This window comes from Dipodomys ordii, unplaced genomic scaffold (genome assembly GCF_000151885.1).
Source record: "Dipodomys ordii isolate 6190 unplaced genomic scaffold, Dord_2.0 Scaffold25, whole genome shotgun sequence".
NCBI lineage: Eukaryota > Metazoa > Chordata > Mammalia > Rodentia > Heteromyidae > Dipodomys > Dipodomys ordii.
The window spans coordinates 19,057,968-19,076,033 of NW_012267241.1; the positions used below are offsets into that span (position 1 = coordinate 19,057,968).

At 40.1% G+C, this 18,066-nt stretch overlaps 1 protein-coding gene across 1 annotated transcript in view; it reads left to right on the forward strand.

The window, feature by feature from the left end:
• The window catches only part of Npc1 (Niemann-Pick disease, type C1), a 55,956-nt gene that overhangs the window by 16,091 nt on the left and 21,799 nt on the right, over window positions 1-18,066 (forward strand). Inside the window, exons 3-10 of the mRNA XM_013014889.1 lie at window positions 659-765; window positions 4,174-4,349; window positions 8,495-8,662; window positions 9,688-9,937; window positions 11,667-11,740; window positions 12,278-12,648; window positions 15,023-15,249; window positions 17,057-17,157. Coding sequence (XP_012870343.1) covers window positions 659-765; window positions 4,174-4,349; window positions 8,495-8,662; window positions 9,688-9,937; window positions 11,667-11,740; window positions 12,278-12,648; window positions 15,023-15,249; window positions 17,057-17,157 — 1,474 coding nt within the window. The remainder of the gene's footprint in view (window positions 1-658; window positions 766-4,173; window positions 4,350-8,494; window positions 8,663-9,687; window positions 9,938-11,666; window positions 11,741-12,277; window positions 12,649-15,022; window positions 15,250-17,056; window positions 17,158-18,066) is intronic.

The following is an 18,066-nucleotide window of genomic DNA, read 5'->3' on the forward strand; positions in this document are numbered from 1 at the left end:
TCATTTTTAGTGAATTTTCTGTGCTTTTCTGAGATCCTATGAATTTTGACCACTACCAGAGTTCTACTTTATTAGCACTTTTACCACCCTTAATACATAGGGAAATAAGGGGGAAAAAAACTGGGAATGTCTAGGTGACAAGACTGGTTTTAGAGACTTAAGTTCTCAAAAATCAAGTTGACATAATAATCTTCTGGGCTACTCCTTTCATTAGGATTAATAAGATTTTTACTTTATCTGGAGTACTAAGGGCAGTTGTGAATAGCACTGTGATTGAACTTAAAAAAAAATATGTGAAAAGATGCCAGGCACTGGTGGCTTACCATTCTAGCTACTCAGGCTGAGATCTGAGGACTGAGATTCAAAGCCAGACTAGGCAGGAAAGTCCATGAGCCAGTTATCTCTAACTAACCATTCATGTGCACGCACACACACAATATGAGAAGAGCAAAAATAATAGAAAAGAGAAAATGTCATAGAGAAGACAAATCTCAAAAGAAGAAACACTAGATATTTCTATGGCTTCTACCTGAGAATCCCTAGTTTATGGATAATATGGTTAAAAGAATTCTGCAAGAACTTTTCAGCTACATAAGAAGGCAACATTGTCCTTCCTCTAACTCTACTGCTTTCATTTCCATGTCTTCTTTCCTGAAAGGAACTCTGTCCAGGATTCTTCTATGACAATGTCAGTGTCTGTTGTGATGTTCAGCAGCTTCAGACATTGAAAAGTAACCTGCAGCTGCCTCTACAGTTTCTGTCTAGGTAGGTTGACGGCTGGGCAAATAGAACCCATGGGCTTTGGGTACCTTGGTATCAGTAATTTTCTGATTTCCTTTTAAAAGTCAGGTTTTTAGATCTATTTTATTAAGAACGCATTCTTACAACTTGTCAAAGATAAAAGGGAAGTAATCCTGATTTAACTTTGTTCTCCTCGAGTTACAGACTTGGTTTCCTCTGAGATGTCCTCGCCTCACAAGGTTTCTGCTCTGTGGGTAGCTTTTTTTCAGGCAGGAACTTTAAAAAAATTATTATTATAAAGGTGGTGTACAGAGGCTTTACAGTTACTTAAGTCAGGCAAAGACTATATTTCTTTTTGTTTTTGTTTTTTTGTCGGTCATGGGGCTTGAACTCTGGGCCTAAGCACTGTCCCTCCGCTCTTCAGCTCAAGGCTAGAGCTCTACCAGTTGAGCTACAGCACCACTTCCAGTTTTCTGGTGGTTTATTGGAGAGAAGAGTTTCACGGACTTTGGTGCCTGGGCTGGCTTTGAACCGCAATCCTCAGATCTCAGCCTCCTGAGTAGCTAGGATTATAGGCATGAGCCACTGGTGCCTGGCTCAAAGACTACATTTCTTTTTAGACAATGTTACCCCTTCCTCCGTTCCCTGTTTTCCCTCTTGTCCCTACCCACAACTTGTATAGTTCATTTTCAATATAGTGTCTAATTGAGTACCACTGCTGCATTTGTTGACTCTCTGTCCCTCCATTTCTGTGCTCCCTTTTGCCCTCCTAAAGATAAATAAACAAGACAAAAAAAAAAACAAAGAAAAAAATCCTTTTTGTTTCCATTTCCTGGAGTTCATTTTGATAAATATTATTTTATGTGATCAGAAGCACATAGGCATTGTGCCTTTGTATTCTTCCCCTAATAATATCCTAGGCGTGAATGCCTAGAGTCCTGTATAATTCATCATGTCCCAGTGTATTTTAGATCTAGCTTTGCATTTGAGAGAAAACATGTGCCGTTTGTGTCTCTAAGCTTGGCTTATCTCACTTAACATGGTTCGTTCTAGGTCCATCCATTTCCCTGAAAACGACATGTTATTCTTTCTAAAGGCAGGCAAGAACTTTTGGTGCTCTGTGAGGAGGAGAGGTTCTTGAGACCTCTCAGGTTCTGCAAGACCCTGTCTACATCCATACAGTCCTGTGCTGCTGTTTCCTTCTCCTCGCTTCCCCTGCCTTGCACGTCCCTTGTGTTCTTCCTGTGTTGAAATAATGTGTTAATATCAGGTCCTTAGTACCTTAGGACTGCTAAGCTTGCTGTTGTGTACTTGACTGGTTTGTCAAAGTTCATTTTGCTCATCTGTTCTCTATGACAAAGCTAGTGCAAATGGGCTGCACAATAGTTATTCTTCTATAGGCCTACCTAGCAGTTTCAAATGGGCAAAAGAACACGCTGGTGGTACTCTTTACAACAGTAGATTGTGGTATCTTTGTAAACTTTTTTCAGATTTCAGCACACTGATAAAAATGGATGGGGAGCAAATATAAAGAGAAGAAAATGTTCTTTGCAGATATCACTGTAGGTGGCTAGCATAAGCCAGCTTCCACCAAGGAAACCCTGCTTTTTAGCAGAAATGGATAATACAGAGTGGAAAACCATCACTAAATTGTTCTCTCGGGATTTTACATAAAGTAATAGTAGGGTAAAAGTTAGAATCTGCCGGGAGCTGGTGTTCATGCCTGTAATCCTAGCTACTCCGGAGGCTGAGGTCTGAGATCCCAGAATTGAAGCCATCCTGGACAAGGAAGTCTGTGAGAAAGTCCAATAACTACTCAGAAAAAGCCAGAAGAGGCACTCAAGTGGTAGAGCACTAGCCTGGAACACAAGAAGCTCAGGGAAAGTGTCCAGGTCCTGAGAAAAGCCCCAGGACTGGCAGAAAAAAAAAATTAGGGTCTAATTGGGTCATTATAGATTGTTGTTAGACTTCAATGTAGCTGGATTGGAGCCTTTGACACTTGATCGGAACATATTTAGTTAGCACTTCTCTAAGTGGGGCATTATAGATTTAAATATCAACATATAGTCAAAATTTCCCCCATGACATCAGAGATACCAAAGCTTTACTTATACTAGCAAATGGGACAGTCTGGCATATGGAATCTTAGGCAGCTGTGAAGCTGATGATCGTAGAGATGAAATGAAGTAGCATTTATAGAGATTAGTAATTCATGGAAACAGAAGAAAACTGTGCTATCCAAAAGTGGCTCTTAAGATTTCTGCACAAGCTTCTAGAAAGAGTTCAGGTGTGTGCCTGTTTCTTTCACTAGATTCTTTCACATCTTCCTCATTCTGTGTTGTCCATGATCCTAGTAGAACCTCATCTCAATTATTTGTGTTTGGAGAATCAAGTAAAATAAAGCAATAGCTTGTGTAGGTAACCTTGGACCAAAGAGGAATGTGACCCCTTTTGCCACATATCAGGTAGGGGCTTAAACTTTGAACCTGAAAGACAGTAGTCAGCATTTAGTGCTTTGAAAAACTCATGTTTCTGAAATACATGCAGCCAGAGAATAACACAGCTGTTCTGTTTTAGTTTGACAATGCTAAGAATCAAACCCATGACCTTACATAAGGGCTGTTCTTTTATCTTTACAAGCTGTTAGGAAATCTCCTGTGTTTTAGGAAGGCCTAGAATTATTATCTAGGGCTTAGAAGAAAGTCTTCTAAGTTACAAGATGAAAACTAATATGCTAACTTATTTTCCCCCGTTTTTATGAGAGATATGTGCAGTATTGCAGTTTGAATTCAGGACATTGCACCTCTCAACTTGCTTGTTTGACTGGTGCTCTACCATTTGAGCCATGCCTCCAGCCTTCTTTTTGCTGGTGATTTTGGAGACAGAGTCTAGTGAGGTTTTCTGCCCAAGGTAGTCCTGAAACACAATCCTCAGGTCAGTCTCCTGGCTAGCTAGGATTACAGGCATGAACCACTGGTGCTTGGTGTCTTTTTCCTTAACCAGAATTATCACAGTTCCAGGATAAAGGAAAACATCTTTAAACTACAAAGAACAGAATTCAAGAAAACATATTTCTCTTTGAAATTATATCTGAACAAAATAAATGTTGTAAAGTTAGGGAAGTTTTAAAAGTTGTTTTTTCATGTTAAAGTAACCTGAGGTTTTAAGAATTTGTGAGGTAAATACATTTCTGTAGAAAATAAATGTCTTTTTTCAGCAAAATGTACATACTCTGTACCTAAGATGGAGTTGTTTTTTTTTGGGGTGGGGTGAGGGCATGAGACTGGCGCTTGAACTTGGTACCTGATACTTTGCTCATTGGTCAGCTCTCTACCAACTGACCCATACCTCCAACCCTTCTGTATCTGTTTTAAATCATATTTTTACTAGCTTTATCTGTGAAGATGTATAAAATATGATTTTTTTCTTTAGATGTCCATCCTGTTTCTATAACCTAATGAGTCTGTTTTGCGAGCTGACATGTAGCCCTCAACAGAGTCAGTTTCTGAATGTTACAGAAACTGAAGATATTGTTGATCCTGTTACAAACCAGACAAAAACAAACGTGAAAGCATTAGAGTACTATATTGGACAGAGTTTCGCTAATGGTAAGTAAGCTTAATTCTTCCTCTTTAAAAAATAAAACAAAACCTGACAATGTATCAAGTTGTTCTTTTTTTGTTTTCCTGTCAATTATGTGTAAAATCATATTGCATTACCATTGCTTTGCTTGTACCTTAACACTGCTACCACCAATAGATCTCTTTAAAACATTTATTTTACCCTCTTCCTAAATTTCGTTTATCATATGGAAATTTTTCGTATGTGTAAGTTTACCTGTGTATCTTATCTGTGTAACCATTGAAACTTTGGTTCTAGCAGGCATGAATTGTTTTAAGCTCATGAATTACTGTAAAGCTTCGGAGATGGGGTAGAAAGGACAGTAGCTAGTAGAGAAGAAGTGGTCTTGATTTTGAGGAAATAGGTCATCATACAGGAATGTAAGCAGAAACTACTAACAGAAGAAATGGGCCCCCAACGACTAGAGATCATAGAATAATCTGAAAGAAGACAGTCTGTTGAAAATGAAATTAAAGAATTTTGAAGAGTAGAATGCTATAGAAAAGGAACGAACAAGTTAGAAGTAAAACCAAGTGTATGTTAAGAAGAAACAGTCATTAAAATGGACTGAAAGATAGATTAGACACAACTAAATACAAAATGTTTTTAGACTAGTCTAATATGTCAATAAGATCAAATTTTTCACCTATAAGAATAAAATACAGATGCTGGGCACTGGTGGCTCACCTGTAATCCTAGCTACTCAGGAGGCTGAGATCTGAGGATCACGGTTCAAAGCCAGCCCAGGCAGGAAAGTCTGTGAGACTCTTATCTCCAATTAACTACCAGAAAACCAGAAGTGGCACTGTGGCTTAAGTGGTAGATCGCCAGCCTTGAGCTGAAGAATGCAGGGACCACACCCAGGCCCAGAGTTCAAGCCTCATGACCAACAGAACAAATAAAATAAATAACATACAACATTTCATTGTAATGACCAATTAAAAATTATAACAGGAGGGCTGGGAAGGTGGCTCAGTGGTAGAGTGCTTGCCTTGCATGCATGAGGTCCTGGGTTCGATTCCTCAGCACCACATAAGCATAAAGAAAAAAGCCGGAAGTGGTGCTGTGGCTCAAGTGGTAGGGCACTAGCCTTGAGCTGAAGAGCTGAGGGACAGTGCTCAGGCCCAGAGTTCAGGCCCCACAACCGGACAAAAAAAAAAAAAAGAAGGTATAGGTATGTAAGAAAGATGCCTGGCATCATATGCCAGCCAAGAATTGTAAGTTAAAGTCACAGTGAGATACCATTCCATACTTAATAAAATGACCCAAGTCCAGATCACTGATCCATCAAATGCTGCTGAGAATATAGAAGAACTGGATCCTCTTCGTTCCTGGTAGGAATGCAAAAAGGGACAGTCACTTTGAAAGACAGTTTGGCAGGTTTCTTGTCAAACCATGCCTGTCATATGATCTAGTAGTCATGCTCCTAGTATTTACTCAAGATGAGTTGAAAACATATCCACACAAAAGTCTGCACACAGATATTTATAGCAACTTCATTTGCAATTGCCAAAACTTAGAAGCAATCAAGATGTTTTTCAGCAGGTGAATGGGTAAATAAACTGACACATCCAGACATGGAATAATATTTATCATCAAGTCATGAAGAGAGGAAGAATTTTGAATCCTATTACTGAGTGAAAGAATCCTATCTGAACAGGCTGTACAACATATGATACCAAATTTGACATTCTGAGAAAGGCAGAACTTGAGGGAGAGTAAAAAGTCAGTAGTTGTAAATGGCTAGTGAGAGAGAAGAGACAAATAGCACAGAGGATTTTTAGGCAGTGAAATTGCTGTGTTGACTCAATAAGGCTGGGTACATGTCTGTATACATATGCCACAACCCATAGAACATACACCAAGATAAATCCAGATGTCATCTGTGAGCTGTGGGTGATAGTGATTTGTCAGTGTAGGTTCATCATTTGTAAATGTCCATTAAATGTTCATTAATAGAAAATAGATCATTGTATTCCTATCAAATATTGAAAACTATGAAATATATGACTTAGTTGTCTGTATAAAGATGACTTCACAACTGTTTTTTTCTTTCTTGCTTGCTATTGTTCCTAACGTATTTATAAGGTACCATGTGATTTTTGTTGTTGTTGTTGCTTTGTATGTCCCTCCCTGACAGTATAACCCCTGTTTTCACTGTATTTGATGTTGGTACAATTTGGGGAGGGGAAGGGAAAAACAAATTGTTTAAATAGGGATACAGGTTGACCCACTGCAACAATGAGATGTACAAGGCACTATGTTGAAAAACGAACTTTACAATTTAGGGGGGTAGAGGGATGGGTGGGGGGAAGAGCAGTTTGTGTAGTTGAGGAGGTGGGAGGGAAGGGATAGTGGGGGAAAAACAAAGAAGGAGGCAACAATGCTTGATAAGAAATGTTCTCATTACCTTGCTCATATAACTGTAACCCTTCTGTACAGTATTTTCACAATAAAAAACTTATTTAAAAAAATGTTGGTTGAAAAGTTACAGAATATCTGTAGTATGTTGCTTGTGTGAAGTTTTAAAATAAAAGTGCCGTCAGTTCATAGATACATAGAGTGGTATTGCTTCCTTGGAAAAAAGTCTGGAAAGTCATGAAACATTTAACCAGTTAGGGTATATCCAAGCAATTCAACTGCCAGGAGAAGTGAAAACCTGCTGAAAACATTCTGCTTAGTCAAAGAAGTCAGCACAAAAGACCATTAATTATATGGATATTTGTTCAAAATGTCCAAAATAATCAACTTTATAGAGATGGAAAGATTAGTGGTTACTAAGAACTTGAAAGGTCAGGAGATAGGATCATATCTAAAGAATACAGAATTTCTTTTTGAGCAGATAGGTTTTTACATATTGAAATATGCTAAAATCCATTAAGTTGTATGTATTGTATGTGAATTACATTTTTTTTTTTGGCCAATCCTGGGGCTGGAACTCAGGGCCTGGGCACTGCCCCTGAGCTTCTTTTGTTCAAGGCTAGCACTCTACCACTTGAGCCATAATGCCACTTGCATTTCTTTTTTTCTTTTTCTTTTGCGCCAGTCCTTGGACTTGAACTAAGTGCCTGGACACTGACTCTAAGATTTTTTTGTTCAAGGCTAGCATTCTACCATTTGAGCCACAGCTCCATTTCTGGCTTAAATTGGACGTAAGAGTCTTATGGACTTTCTTGTGTGTACTGGCTTCAAATAACCTTAATCAGGTCTCAGCCTCCTGAGTAGCTAGGATTACAGGCATGAGCCACTAGTACCCTGTTTGTGAATTATATTTCAATAATGTTTTTAAAGGCGAAAATAAATCTACAAGCATAGTCTTTTTTTAAAAACTTGAATCCAAAGACAAATAGAGAAAAAGATACAAATCACCTCAAAAGAATGACAACTGGCAATTTTTTTTACCAGAATCTAGTAATAAAATAACATTCAGATTTCTGAGAAAGATAATTCATTCTAGCTAACTTCTTTTTCAAAATGAATATGTAATCATCTCCTTTCATAGGACTTAGAGGGAAAAGATCCTGGGAACTTTTTAGCAAACAGGGATGTGTGAATGAAAATGAACGGTATAGAACCCACTCTAAGTGCTTCCTTGTGTAGAGAACATGATCAATATTGTCTTTTTGTAATATGTTGTCCTGATGTGTATTGCAGCAAAACCAAAAAAGAGAATAGCATTGGGTTCATTCACACAGAGGTTATCTCTGCCCCAAAGCTAGTTTCCCCTGCAAATTCTGCAGTTCTCTAGCTGTGTAGTTCCTGCTGCAGCTTCGTTATCTCAGAAGGTCCTAGGGTTCTCTTTCCCAAGTCTTAATACTCTCCTCTGTACTGAGAGTCTTCTTGAAACTGTTTTGAGAACTCAGTGTCTTGTCATAATCCTTTCCCTTTCCTGTTGTGTTTTGTTTTGAGTTACTTGGAACCTGGTATGGCTTAGAATCAGGCATGGTCTGGTAAGCTAATTTAAGGGAGGTTCCCTGCCTGTAGAGTTCACTGCTCCACATTCCATTCTGCTGGCTAGCATGTTTGCAGTGCATATCAAGTCTTGCATTTATATTTCAGAGGCTTTTTGTAAGATCTTGCTGGGAAATTAACATCAGGTCTCCACCTTTTTCCCTTTCAAATCTTCTTCTAGCAATGTACAATGCCTGCCGGGATGTGGAGGCCCCCTCCAGTAATGACAAGGCCCTGGGACTCTTGTGTGGAAAGGATGCTAGTGCCTGTAATGCCACCAATTGGATTGAGTATATGTTCAGTAAGGACAATGGACAGACACCATTTACTATCACTCCCATTTTTTCAGGTAAGGACAACAACTCCCAAATGTGACATATTTATGATGTTTTAAAGCTAGGGAATCATACTCTTCAAATGGAAGATAAGCAAATTCAGATACCTACTTTCTAGAGTTTCTCCTATAAGAAAGGTAGCTACTACCAGATGCCAGGGGCTCATGACTGTAATTCTAGTTACCCAGGAGGCTAAGATCTGAGAATCTTCATCCAGCCCAACAGAAAAAAAATCCTGGATTCTTCAATTAACCAGAAAAAAGTCCAACATAGAAGTAGAGCTTACATGATAGAGTACTAGCCTGGAACAAAAAAGCTAAACAAAAATGTGAGGCCCTGAGTACCAGCACAAAAAAATAAAAATAGGACTGGGAGGGTGGTTTAGTGATAGAATGCTTGCCTAGTATGCATGAAGTCCTGGGTTCGATTCCTCAGTACAACATAAACAGAAAAGGCCAGAAGTGGTGCTGGCTCAAGTGGTAGCGGGTTAGCCTTGAATAAAAGAAGCTCAGGGACAGTTCCCAGGCCCTGAGTTTAAGCCCCAGGACTGGCAAATAAATAATAAAAATAAATGCCACCAGGGTATTTACCCTGCCTTGGTTGAGTTAGGTGGTTTGGGAGTTGGAATGCAAGAAAAAGAAGTGACTTTAGAGATTGATAATATAATTCAGAGACTAACTTGTGAATTTGCTTGCTTGCTTATTTTAAGAAGCACCCAGAGAGCTAGTATAGTATTAGCCCATAGCATTTACCCTAGCTGCTCAGAATGGAATAAGACATGATGGAAAAATCAGCTTGGTATGTGGTGTAGTTGGCAGTCAGTGACTACCCTGTGCAGAATTATTGACATCTCTTCAATTTTTACAAAGAAAGCAACAACGCACAACTTGGTTAAAAAATGAAACAAAAATCTCTAGTTCTTATTCTTGCAGTTGGGTTGTATTTGAATGTGCTTATTGTTGGGTTTAAATATCACTTACTGCTAAAGTTTTAATGCTTTTTCCTTGAGATCACCATTCAACGCAATTCCTTCCTTTAGATCTTCCCATCCATGGTATGGAGCCCATGAGAAATGCAACCAAAGGCTGCAACGAGTCAGTAGATGAGATCACGGGGCCCTGCAGCTGCCAGGACTGCTCCATCGTGTGTGGCCCCAAGCCCCAGCCCCCACCCCCTCCTGTTCCCTGGAGGATCTTTGGCTTGGACGCCATGTATGTCATTATGTGGATCACCTACATGGCATTTTTGTTTGTGTTTTTTGGAGCATTTTTTGCAGTGTGGTGCTATAGGTAAGTGCCTTTTTTTTTCCTTCATCAAAGGCAATAAAAATAAAATTAAGTGGCACTTTTAGTTTGTACTTGCCAAATCTTAATCAGAACAGGAAATAAAAATCCATGGGATAACATTCCATAGATTATGTAGATCCTGTTGCTAGTAAAGAGTCGAGTTCATCTAGACATTTGGAATTAGGGTTTTTGTTTTTGTACCAATCCTAGGGCTTGAACTCAGGGCCTGGAGCTCTGTCCCTGAGCTTTTTTTGCTTAAGGCTTGTACTCTACCACTTGAGCCATAGCTCTGCTTTAGGGCTTTTTACTAGTTTATTGGATATAAGAATCTCATGGCCGTTCCTGTACAGGCTGGCTCCAAACTGTGATCCTCAAATCTCAGCTTCCTGAGTAGCTAGGATTATAGGTGTGAGCCACTGGCATCCAACTGGAGTTAGTTTTATTAATTTATTAAGAATTCTGTAAAATCTAAAGCATCATGCATTATTCTTTAGAAATCTACAGTTACATGACCCAAATATTATTAACTACAGTATTATAGTCCTCTTCAGTAATGCATCTTTATTTAGGGTAGTACATTTCATTAACTTTTTCTTTTTAAATAATTTGAAACTTACCAACCTGTTACACTAGTATCTTTATATATCTCCTTTTTCTAGTTTCCTTAGTATTACAACTTACAGAACTCATAATGATCAGAACCATGAAAATATCACTGATAAAATATTAGCTGAACTGCAGACTATATCCATTGATGTTCTCCATGTTCATTGTTTGGTTTTAGGACTTCCTGGTACATTCACTTTTTGTGTTTTGTTAGTCTCCTCCAGTTCCTCTGTCTTTCCTTTTTTATAGTCTTGGCATTCTTGGTGAATGCTGTTTAGTTATTCTTTACCATGTCTTCAAGTTGAGCTTCAGCCAATGTTTTCTCATGGATAGAACATCACAAATATGATGATAATGTCTTTCTCAAAATACTATATCAGGGGTTCACGATATCTGGATGTCTCAATACCAGTGATGTTAACATATGGTATAGGTGATGTCCACTGTGAAGTTACTATTCTTTCCCCTTATAATTGAAATTTTCTGAGATGAGATACTTGAATACTATGATACTTTATTTCTTCTGAAACTGTCACCCACTCTTCACTGGTAGTTTGGTCTTATACAGCCATTATTTCTATGATGTTCGCCTAATGGTGATTGAGGTTTCTTTTACTCATCTACATTTACTAACTGGGCTTCTTCCTGCACTTATTCAATTATTTACATTATAAGCTTTTATTGGTTATATGGCTTGTATCCAGTATTATCTATTTTGTTGCTTTCTGGTTTGGACATTTTTCTTGGCTCCAGACCTGGCTGTTCTTCAAAGAACTCTTGTTCTTTGGTTGGAGAATGGTAGAAACCAAGATCTGGGCTCTAGGTGTGCTTGTTACTACTGTGGAGACAAGGTGAAATTGTCTCTTAATGGTTTGTTTATTAAATGTCTTCCTATATTGTCAAATTATTTGCATGCATGAAAGTCAAACAATGAAACTTGGGAAAAACATTCTCTTCTTAACTTTTCTCCTGAGACTACTGGGCCTAGAGATCCTGGGAACTTAGGGGAAAGAAGATGGGGAGAACTGGGGAGGAGGAAGACAGTTTGAAGAAGCAAGCTGTTAAAAATAACAGCCTCTTTGTGATGATGTCCACTAATACTACTTTACATACGTTTATTTTTCAGAAAACGTTATTTTGTGTTTGAGTACACACCCATTGACAGCAATATAGCCTTTTCTGTGAACAGCAGTGACAAAGGTAGGCCCATTGGTACTGAAGTTAAAGGGTTGGTTCTTTGACCGAAAAACAGATGTTGGCCTGAGAGTCTTCATTTCCTCCAGAAACATTGTACCTGGTCTGTGAGACAGTGTACTAGTACCAAGGACACAGCTGTGCCTTTGTGGCATTGTTTTCTTCTGAGCATTGCTTTTCAGAACCAAGTGTTAATAATAGCAGTGAACTAATTATGGATGGGAGTAAGAGCCACAAAGGCACTGAGGGCAAGATTAAAGGGAACTGTGGTCAAGAGAAGTCAGAAAACTTCACTTTCCAGAGGCTGGTGTACGGCTTTGTTCCTCCATAAAATGGATTCGCATTCATCATGGGCAGCAAAGGAGAGTGGATTTCTGAGCAGATCAATGGCAGAGGGATCATGAACATGGGCAGTTGAGGTTGGGGGAGGAAGTTGGGGCTGGTTTGACACACACAACTGGGAGCCAATGCTCTCCCTGTTCCAACTTGGAGAAATAGTGTGGCTCTTAACCTCCATATTCCTTTCCTCTTCCTGTCTTCCAGGGGATACTTCCTGCTGTGACCCACTTGGTGCAGCATTTGAGGGCTGTTTGAAGCGTCTGTTCACACAATGGGGGGCTTTCTGCGTCCGAAACCCTGGTTGCATCATTTTCTTCTCGCTGGTCTTCATCGCCGCATGTTCTTCAGGCTTGGTGTTTGTCCAAGTCACCACCAATCCTGTGGAACTCTGGTCATCCCCCAATAGCCAAGCCCGCCTAGAGAAAGAGTACTTTGACACACACTTTGGGCCTTTCTTCCGGACGGAACAGCTAATTATCCAGGCCCCCCACACCAGTGTACACATTTATGAGCCGTACCCTTCAGGAGCCAATGTACCCTTTGGACCTCCACTTGATCTCGAGATTTTGCACCAGGTAATCTGCTATTTACAAACATATGTCCATCCAGGAGAACTTCAGGCATGCTGGTTTTTCCATGTTGACCAGTTCTACCTGGTTCAGCTTTTGAACTTTAAAGTAGTGATGTTACTTGAAAATCTTTAAACAGAAAGCAAAGGCATTTTAATTTACATTGCAAGAACATGATGATGGGCATTGAACTTAATGGAAATCTTGCTATTGCTCATTTTTAGATTGACTGCATACAGAAGGTCTTTTTTCTGGAAATTGAGATGAGCAGACTTTCTGTTACAAAAGAATGTACACATATATATGGAATTTACCTTAGGAATTTAGAGGCTGTTTTCTTTGGTAACTGAAAATAGTATGACAAAGTCCAAAGGATTAAGGTTGTTTTTTTTTCCTTTTTGAGAACAATAATAGTGCCTTTATTACCCAAAGTGTCTAGGCTAGGAGTTGTAGCTTAGTATGACATGAAGGTCAACATGGCTGTAATGACATCTCCCACCCACTTTTTCTTCTCAATGTGACTAATGCTCCTCTGGTGATGAGAGGAGGTGGATGTTTCCTCCCGTTGTTTGCTAATTTTTGAGGTGTTTGGGATGGATCCCAGGACCTTGTACATGCTTTACAAGCTCTCTACTACTGAGCTATATTCCTTTGAATTTTGGAAGACCTGGGACTCTGATGGATATGAGGTTAGATGACTTCTGACACCAGTTTATAGAAGACACTAATGCAGTTTTATGGCTCTCTTGGGATTCTTTCTCTCTAAACCTAGAATCCAATGCTGTGAAGGAGCCAAGAAGTCCACAAAGAGATCTGAATCATGAAGGATCTAGGCCCTGCTCCCAGCCTGGATGGACAACCAGTTGTCATACAGGGAATATAGGAAGTTTTTTATTTTGTCCTAGGGCTGGGGACAGGAGATGCTGGAGCATTGCTGAGAGTGTTCTAGAAATAAGCTTATAGAGGTTTCTGTCATTGGTGGAAGGTACATTTGGAATGAGAACTATCACTTATTTAGTGCTTACCATGGCCCAGGCATACTTGCTGTGGAGAAAAGAACTTGTGAATAAATTACATTTACTACCCTTCCCTCCCTACCACAATACTTGGGATTGAACCCTTAGCCTTGGTATAGGCTAGGCAAATGCTCCTTAAGCCACACACTCTGGTCCTTTTATTGTTATTTTTTGTGCTGTTACTGGGGCTTGAACTCAGGGCCTAATCACTGTTTCGTAACTTTTTCTACTCCAATCTAGCACTCTACCACTTGAACCACTTCTGGGTGGTTAATTAGAGATGAGAATCTTACAGGCTTTCCTACTTGGACTGCTTCAAACTGCAATCCTCAGATTTCAGCCTTCTGAGTAGCTAGGATTACAGACATGAGCTACCAGTGTCTGGCCACCGTGCCTTTTTTATGTTGTTGTTGAGACAGTATTTTACTACATTTGTCTAGGCTGGCCTCTGACTCTTAATCCTGTTTCCCTGCCTCCTCCTTCTGAGGAACTGGGCTTAATGAAAACTCCATGTGCAACTCTGTGGTTATTTTTAAGATAAAATCTCTTGAGCTTTCCGCACAGGTTGGACAGGAATCACAATCCTTCCATCACAGTTTCCCCAGTAGCTAGGATTACAAATATGAGCCACCACACTCAGTCCCTCAGTCCATTCTTTTTTTTTTTTTTTTGGTTGTGGGCTTGAACTCTGGGCCTGGACACTGTTCCTGAGCTCTTGAGCTCAAGTCAAGTGCTCTACCACTTGAGCCACAGTGCCATTTCTCCATTCTTCTTCTTTTTTTTTTAATGAACTGAATACTTTTTCTTGTAAATGTTCTTATTTACAGAAAGTGCAAAGTATTGAAAAGCATCAAAATAGTCACACAACTTTAGTAAAAATTCTTTCTCCACCTAATGACCATTGCTTTTTCCCTACTTGTTGCAAAAGCTGAACAGCAGTCATTTACCTCTAGGAGCATGGTCTCTATTAGGAAGTATGGGCGTGGGCACAGTGAGGAGCAAGGCAGTAGAGGGTATGTCTTTGGCAAGGAGGAATAATCATGCACTCTTCCCTCTGAGACCTCTTTGGTGGCAGCCAGAGGAGTATGTGAGAGAGATGGTTGTGTGTCCTTTGTTGAGGTCCATCTCGGTCAGGTCCCCTCCCCATCTCTGGACACATCCAGGGTCTTCATCCTACTTTGCTGTAAGAATGGGTCTTTAGCACCACCAAATGTATTTCCATGGTGTGCCTTCTTCCTCATGCTTCTTGGGAAGAATTTTCCTAAAGCACTTTCCTTACCACTTAGGACAGCACTGGTTTGTAAAGATCTTAAGGAATCTGGTATTTCTGGGTTTACTTATTTTTGTTTTAAATCTTCTTTCAGGTTCTTGACTTACAAACAGACATTGAAAACATTGTTGCATTTTATAACAATGAGACTGTGACACTTCAGGACATCTGTGTGGCCCCACTGTCACCTTATAACAAGAATTGCACCATTATGAGTGTGCTAAATTACTTCCAGAACAGCCATTTGATGCTGGACCACAAAATACAGGATGACTTTTATATATACGCTGATTTCCACACACACTTTTTGTACTGTGTCCGGTAAGTCATTCATGAAGATGGAATCCTGTCGTGCTTTTTTTTTTAAATCTTTCAAATATAACTTTGTATCTTGTAACCTCCATTTAGAGAGTGGGGAGGGTTGGCATGCAGCTCCAACTTAGGAGGCCATGTGTCATTTGGGCGGTGGCTAATTGAGGTTCGTCACCCACTTTGGCTCACCTGTGAGGGAATTTGGGGTAGCAGAAAGAATGGCAATGCCAAGTAGACCTGGTGTCCCTGAGTGGTATAGTCCTAAGAAACAGGTGTTTAGCAAGATAAATAACCGCAGTGGATATTTCTCTTTACTGTGGAAGCAGAAAAATCACTTCTCTCCTTGAGCGTCCTTCTCCATTGACCACATCTCCAAGGCCAAGTTTTGTCATCGGAATGAGACTCTTAAGACAATTGGGCTGTGTTTGCTCTACTTTAGGGGTATCACCTCTGAAAACATGAGTTATACTCATTGAACAATAAGTGTAGTATCCTCATAGGCCCCAAACCAGCATTCTCAACATGGCAGGTGGTACGAGGGAGTGGTGGTGATGAGAAAAAAGCATTTTGCAATGGTGTGCAATTGGTTTGTGGTCTCATGTGCATCTCTATGATCTCAGGCCCTTCTGCTCCCACCTTTTCATACCCTCCAGCCTTCCCTGCTTTCCTACCTGTCCATCCTACATGAACATCAGACTTGACCTGCCCAGAACCAAGCAGAGATACACTATTTCCCATCATTTAATAGCACAGACACCTACCTACCAGTTATTCAAATGTGAGGCTCTGTTGCTGATTTCCCCCCCTTATTCCCAATGTCCTCAAGTGACTGTTGTGGGCTTCAACTTCAGGATGTCCGTGACATTGAGTCACTCAGCTGTAGGAAGGATATTCTGTTCCAGCTGCAGGTCACCTGCCTCCATGGCTGAGCTGATCCTGCAGCCATGAAGGGCAAGTTCTGGCTGGTGACTGGCATGACATTTTGATTCTCTCTCCCCACGTCCCTCCTCCCCCCTCCCCCGCCTGCCTCTCTTTCTGGGGCCAATACATAGGCCTCCTAACTGCACTCCTGCTTCCTGTTTCTCTCCCATTTGAAGACCTTCTTGCGCTTCACCAAGCCAACTTTGTAAAACAGCTCATGGCATCCCTTTCCCAGAACCCTAACTTCTCCCTAGTGCCTCTAGGCTAAAAACCTAAGCTACTTACTACAGATGTTTTTGCCCTCATCTATTCTTTTTCTTTTTTTAAATTGTTACTATAAATGTGTAATATACAGAAGGGTTATAGGTACATAAGTGAGGTAATGAGTACATTTCTTTTTGGACAATTTCACCCCTTCCTTCACCTCCTCTTTGCCCTTTCCAGCCCTACTATCCTAGGAGACCCTATTTGTGGGCACCTTACGCTCTAAGATAGGGCTTACCATTTCCTGAACCACTCTCCTCTTGCTTTTTCCTGTCACACACATGTTCCCTCTCCCCACAATTATAACTATGTAGTTTTGATCCTATGACCTTGCTCTCTTTCCTACTCCCCTGCTGAATTTTCACCCTTAAGAAACGGAGTTCTCCATATAGGTCTCTTCCTTTGGGAGGCATTGTGCCTTTTGTGTCTTTTGTCTCTTCCTTATGTACCACTAATGGTGCCAGACTGTATCTGCTACCTCTTGTTCAATGTCTGAGCCCCCAGAGGTGAGTGACAAACATATTAACTGAGGAAGCCCAAGGCCCTCTAAATGCTGTGGTCTAAATGTTTAGACCTCTATGGTGTCTTAAAGCGTGTTCTAATTTTGAGGTGTTTTCTCATCTTTTGGCAGAGCTCCTGCCTCTCTGAATGACACAAGTATGCTCCATGACCCTTGCCTGGGTACATTTGGAGGACCAGTGTTCCCATGGCTTGTACTTGGAGGCTATGATGGTAAGTGAGGGATCTCCTGTTTCTCCTAGGTAGTAAAAAGAGTCCTAGTTCTGTCATTAGCAGTCAGATAATTTCAAAGATTTCAGAGGTTCAGTGATCTTCATAAATCCTTCTCTTTTGAATTCCCAAAATACCTCCTTTGGTTTTGAGTTTTATTCTGGGTTTAAAAGAATGGGCCAGGCACGGTGGCAAACAACTCTAATATCAGTACGTGGAAGTCAGAAGTAGAAGGATCTAAAGTTCAAGGCCAGCCAAGGGTAGATAGTGGAAAAGAATTAGAAAAGGAGGAGGTTGTACTAGGTTACATGTGAGAAGCTGTTCTAGGCAAAGGTCATTTCCCCAGTGTTAATGAAGTTGTATATATTCCTGAGTGTTCAGTTGTAAGGACACCTGTAGAATCTTGAGGAAGCAACATGTGAGATTGGGGAAATTTCAAAGTTGATAGGTTCCCCCCACACTCCTAAACCAGCCAGGACAAATGGGGATACTTCTCTAGTGGAAAAAGCAACTTGGTGCCAAATCAAATGGGGCATTGATTCATGCAACACTTTGGCATCTGAAGCCTAATTGCCAATTCAACTGTTTTTTCCCCAGGCAGTTAAGATACCAGCTAGGTTTTCTTCCCCTTGCTCCAAGGCAAGGGAAGGAAACCTCGTGATCCTTATTGAAATTTTACTCTGTCTCATGTAATAATACTGTCTCTAATGATATGAAGGGGTGGTGTTATCAACTGACTAGCCATAGGGAAAAATAAGTTTGAACTTCTCCTTCCCATCAAAATAAACTTCAGAAAGATCAAGCATTGCATGTAAAAAGTGAAGCTTAAAAAAGAAAAACTGGCAGAAAGTACAGAAGGGATTTTAAGATCTATTTTTAAATAGAGGAAGCATTTCTTTTTTTTTTTTTTTT